Source organism: Triticum aestivum, chromosome 2A (genome assembly GCF_018294505.1).
Source record: "Triticum aestivum cultivar Chinese Spring chromosome 2A, IWGSC CS RefSeq v2.1, whole genome shotgun sequence".
Classification (NCBI taxonomy): domain Eukaryota; kingdom Viridiplantae; phylum Streptophyta; class Magnoliopsida; order Poales; family Poaceae; genus Triticum; species Triticum aestivum.
In genome coordinates this window covers 32,140,262-32,145,735 of record NC_057797.1, presented here as the reverse complement: position 1 = coordinate 32,145,735, position 5,474 = coordinate 32,140,262, and the positions used below count along the sequence as shown (strand labels likewise).

Below are 5,474 nucleotides of genomic sequence, written 5' to 3'. Positions count from 1 at the left end.
GCTATCAACCTGAAGTTGCTGCTATATATGTTTGAAATGATGTCTGGCCTGAAAGTTAACTTTCAGAAAAGTGAGATCCTCACTGTGGGTGGAGATGAAAATACGGTGAATAAATATGCAGAAATCTTCAACTGTGAGGTTGGCAGTTTCCCGCTCAAATACTTGGGAATGCCTGTGAGCTATGCTAATCTAAAATCTTCCGATTGGGAGTTTATTGTTGGTAAGTACCTAAAGAGGTTCGAGGCCTGGATCGGCAACGCTGCCTCAATGGGAGGGAGGCACACTCTGCTTGATTCTGTCGTCACACAGATATCTCTCTACCACATGTCTATGTGGCTCATGAATAAGACTTTCATCGAGAGGCTAGACAAACACAGACGTAGGTTCTTCTGGCAAGGGTGCAACAAAAAGAGGAGATACTATCTTGTTAAATGGAGCAAGATATGTAGATCCAAAGACAAAGGGGGTTTAGGTATAAAAGATCTTAGAAAGCAAAATAGTCTCATGGTCAAATGGTAGTGGAAATTAGAGGCACAAAACGGGATATGGCAGGATATAGTCCGGGCCAGGTATCTTCGCAACACCTCTGTTGCTGAAGTTTCCCCCAAATTCTCCGACTCGCCCTATTGGAAAGCTTTGCTCAAGATTAAAGATATATATATATGATGGGCAGAAAGATTGAAACTGGTGCTGGGAACTTGATTAGGCTATGGAAAGATCCAATAAATGGGCTGACCCCATTTCAAGATCAGTATCCGCGCTTGTTTGAAATCTGTAACTACCCAACAAGCACCCTGGACAAAAAAGATAGGCTTAACGATGCCTCTATGTTCAGACGTAGGCTTACCCCTGAATTGTCCAAACAATGGGAAGATATGCGTGCTGTAGTCAATAAAATTTCCCTTACTGAGAGGGATGATCGTATTTTCTGGGGACTCAACCAGAATGGCAAGTTCACCACTAAGTCAGTATATAAGATGCTGGAGAAACCCCTGAGTGGGTGCCATTATAGATGGATTTGGAAAGCCAAGATCCCTCTTAAAATCAAGATCTTTCTGTTGCAAATGTCGCAAGACGCAGTCCTTACTAGACAAGTGATGAGCAAAAGAAAATGGACAGGGAATTCTTGTTGCTCTTTCTGCAAACAGGTGGAAATGGTGCAGCACTTGTTCTTTACTTGTCCTGTGGCCAGAATTGTCTGGCGATCCATTGGAGTAGCTCTTGGCACTGATAGATGCCCGTCGGACTACTGGCAATACTTCGTGTGGTGCCACAAATTCCCTCCTGGGAAGCAAAAGTTTTATACAGTGGGCTTAGCGGCCGTATGTTGGGCGATTTGGTTGGCACGCAATCGAGCTACTTTTGAAAAGAAACAAATTAAGACTCCTTTTGAGATTGTGTTTTCTCTATGTTCCTTTCTACTCTATTGGACAGGGCTTCAACAAGGAGAGGACGCCAAGGATCTTCGTGCTGCAGCTGAGATGAGCAGGACTGGGACGATGCAGCTGATGAAGATGTGTGGTGCTGTCAAGCAACCAATCCAAGGTGCCTGATGCTCTCTGGAGATGCGCTGGATGAGGAGATGACGGGCGCGCGATCTCAATACTGCTTCCCATCGAGTTTCATGCGACTGTGTTTTGATACTTTGATCTGATCTTTTGAGAATGTAATAGGTTAGGTGTTATGTTGTGCTATCCAGGTTTTCGCCCCATGATACTCGTTTCTACGGCGAGCGAGTATGGTGGGTTTCCTGGTAGTGCTAGAACTCGCTATACCTCTTTCCGTCCTCCTGTTCTTCTAGCTTGAACTGGTTGTATTTCCGTTCTTTGCAATGAAAAGGGGTAAAAAGCCCGGTTCAAAAAAAAATACACATGTTCCTCACAAATGTTATTCTGAACTCTCACTCTCAACTCTGCAGTGCAGATACTAAAACGGGGCATCGAATGGCCGAAGACCACCAAAGAATACCCACGCGGCCATGCATGCAACTGATGATAAATAGTAACGTCGGTCACTCACTGACACTGATCATGCACTCGGTGATGAGATTTCAGTGCTGGGCCGGATGGTGGCAGATCGGAGTCAGTGATGACCGTGGTATCCACCACCGCCGCCACCGTATGTAGGCGTGGGAGGGACGGGGTGGTAGTCGGGGTGGGGCTGCGGCTTGGGCTCCGGCTTGGGCACGGGGCCGTAGTCAGGGTGGGGCTCCGGCTTGGGCTCCGGCTTGGGTGGCACAGGCTTCTTGTGGTGGAAGTGTTCGATGATGTGCTTCTTGATCGGCCCGCACAGGGTCATGGATGCGCACTCCGGCGACGGTGCAGCAGACGGCGTGGCAATGTTGTTGCCGGCGACGATGCCGAAGGTAGTGCCCTCCGACACCGGCACGATCTTGGATGGCTCCTGGCCGGGGCATGGCGCGTTGGAGGCGGCGCTGTGCAGCTGTGCGACACAGTCGGCGCCGTGGAGGTCGGCGGCGAGGGGCACGCTGAAGGCACCGGTACCGTCAAGCGCACCCACGGCCTTGCTCTCGTAGTCTCCGGCGTTGTTCTTGCACTTGATCGCCACCTGAAGACCTGTAGTACATTCATGGCAGAACAACAGTGAGCAGAGCACCATTTTGCATTTACACAGTAGCTAGCTTAGCTAGCGCTTACCCTTGAAGGCTTCCTCGGCCTTGATGTTCTTCCTGGTGCAGTCGGCGCACTTGGCCAGGCCGACCACGACGGACGCCGCCTCGGCGTTGGCGACCGTGATCGCCAGCAGGACGCCGAGGACGAGCGCTCTCGAAGCTGCCATGTCTGAATGCGCAACTTGCTTGAGTTTATGGATGATGGATCGACTGAGTGGGAGTGTGGTTTATATAGGCGTCCGCGTTGATCGACACAGCTCGATGGGTGATCTGGCTGCATGCTCGAAGGGTGGCCGGCGCAATGACGCGTGACAACGAGAGGCCGGCTAATTCGCCGAAATTTCAGATGGCGAATTGAAAACTCGATTGATTCTGCACGCATCGATCATCGATTTGTTCCACCTCGTCATTACTCAGTTGGTGATCAAGATCAAAATAGCTAAACTGGTTGGTGATCGACTTTGACCGGTGGTCGATCACGTCGTTCTCCTTCATAGGTTGCACGCCGCACATGGCCATGCATGGATGCATGCAACGTAAGTACGTACGTACGTACGTACCCTTTATCATCTAGAGCCTACATAAAAGTCGTCAGAGCTTACGTACTGTTAACTAATTATATCCGATGATCCCTTTCTGCGTGAGGTGCACCTCCCGTGCATTTATATGGCAAAGCAACAAGAGTTGGAGCTAGCGACTTGGATTGGCTAGTTACAGGCTTAATTTGAAAGCAATCTTACAACCATTCAGAGCTAGAAGGATTTGAGCACCAGAGCTAGCTAGGTGGCATCATAACATAAAAACTTCTCAATCTTTCAATATAATAACGCTGGTTGCAATCGTACATATTTTGGTCTGCAGTTCAGAAGATAGTTGTATCTCCCCGCAAAAAAGAACAAGAGTTGTATTACTTATAGGGATCAAATCACTCTCGAGGACACATGCATGGTAGTTTCATCAAGTTACTTTCATCTTGTTTATTGAGTTAACATTCATTGCTTTGATAATTTGTTGTGCGGTGGAACCTATAGTACTGTGTTGTTCTAACTTCCATCAAGATTCATTGAGAATAATTAAGATAGCATCTAACCATAACAATAAACTCTGGGGTTCCAGCAGCCCCTCATGCTAATTCATAAACTTAGGATTTGGTAATTCGGTCACTCCAACCATCTACCACAGATAAACTAATCACAAAATACTCTCCTCGGCCTTCATGTTCTTCCTGGTGCAGTCGATGTTCGCACATCACCATTACAGAATTACATCACAACATAATATCAAAATATTGAACTATATTTAAATTCACAAGGTTAATAGTAACAAGGTTTATCCCATGTCCTCAAGAACGTAATGAGCTGCCACTCACAACACATCATATGGATCATAATCAGTGGAGATGAAAGTATGAATAACAACCTGAACATATGAATCCAATAAAACTTCTAAGTATCAACTGCAAGCAGTAATCAACATCGGACATTATACTCAACAAAGGATCTGATGTAATAGTTCATAAGTCAAAATATGCATTGGTCCCAATGATGATCGGAGTGTTGTGATGACAATGGCTTCGAATTCCCCTTCCGAGAGGGACGAGTCTCTGGCAAATCAGCCTGCCAGAGGAAAAAAAGTGCCCCGCCTCTCTTCCACCTCGCGGAAGACCGGATGCAAGGAGGGCAATCCTCATGGCTCGGCTCTGGCTAATAGATAGGTTGGGGTTTTAGTCCTCCAAGGGGCGATGCTACATATTCGAGCCGGTCTTTCGGGCATCGATTCTCCTTGAGTTTATCCGTTGGGACGGATCGACAAACCTCCGACGTAGATTCTCGTCTGCTCCTCGGGTCGGCAAGGATAGGGTTTATCGGCATGCGTACGCGACGATGATATTTGATGTTAGGTTCTTCACATCGATTCAAGGGATCTACAACAACGATTGCAACTCTAGGGCGCTGGTCCTTAGGGGCATGTGCACCAAGACTTTCTAGCTGTCATTGACAAGGCCAAGCCAGCTTCGGTATGGGAGCGACGACAACGACACGTCGTCGGATCGTTCTGGTGGTCAGTGGTCGTTCGATGGTTAATGGACTTTGATGTAATTTTTATTATGTCTGTTGTGCTTTGTAATTGTACTTTTGGTGAACCTTTATAATACTCCCTCCATTCCTAAATATAGGTCTTTTTAGAGATTTCAATATACACTACATACGAATGTTTGTAGACATATTTTAAGTGTAGATTCACTCATTTTGCTTTGCACGTAGTCCATATTGAAAACTCTAAAAAGACTTGTATTTAGGAACGGACGGAGTAGATCTGGACCCTTTTCGCCAGAAAAAACTATGTTCAGCTATTACATGAGCTGCCTCTTTATCTTCTCTAAAGCATTGTTCAAACTTTACCTGTGTAAATCCATGTACTTGACTAAGCAGGTTCTCTGCTGCCTAAGTGGTACTGATTGTTTGGTCTTCAACGGTCCGAGCCAAATATGCCCCCTTATGTATTTCAGCTGGACCGGGCCATGGCCCAGTTCCCCTCCTGCTTAGGCAGACAGAAGTCAAAGCAGAAGGGGCAGTATGAATGCATGATCCCTGGTAGCTGCAATTTTATTTTTGACATGAATGCCATGAGTTGTCCATGACAGATCCATTTGCACACCTGCCTGAAGTCCACTTGAGTTTGAGTCCACGGATGTGAAAACCGGCTGAATGTAAATGATGGTCTCACATGACTACACAATAGCAAAACCATTTTTCGAGCAATGCTACATCAACGGACCATTACGAATGTTTTACGGGGTGTTTTTGAGATTGGCAAACTGTGATTGGACTAAGGGGGAGAG

General features: G+C 46.7%; 1 protein-coding gene across 1 annotated transcript; it reads right to left on the bottom strand.

Annotated features, from left to right (window-relative positions):
- Positions 1-1,790: 1,790 nt before the first annotated feature.
- Positions 1,791-2,876, bottom strand: LOC123184482 (proline-rich protein 4). The gene is made up of 2 exons (XM_044596584.1): positions 2,658-2,876; positions 1,791-2,576 (listed from the first exon to the last, which is right to left on the bottom strand). Exons 1-2 carry the CDS (start codon positions 2,797-2,799, stop codon positions 2,083-2,085), a joined length of 636 nt encoding a protein of 211 aa, XP_044452519.1. The 5' UTR covers positions 2,800-2,876; the 3' UTR covers positions 1,791-2,082.
- Positions 2,877-5,474: the final 2,598 nt, after the last annotated feature.

Excerpts from the sequence above, each read along its gene's own strand:
- LOC123184482 (XM_044596584.1), bottom strand. The coding sequence starts at position 2,799 with ATGGCAGCTTCGAGAGCGCTCGTCCTCGGCGTCCTGCTGGCGATCACG. Across the intron at positions 2,577-2,657 it reads GGCCGAGGAAGCCTTCAAGG|GTCTTCAGGTGGCGATCAAG; the intron begins GTAAGCGCTAGC and ends AATGTACTACAG.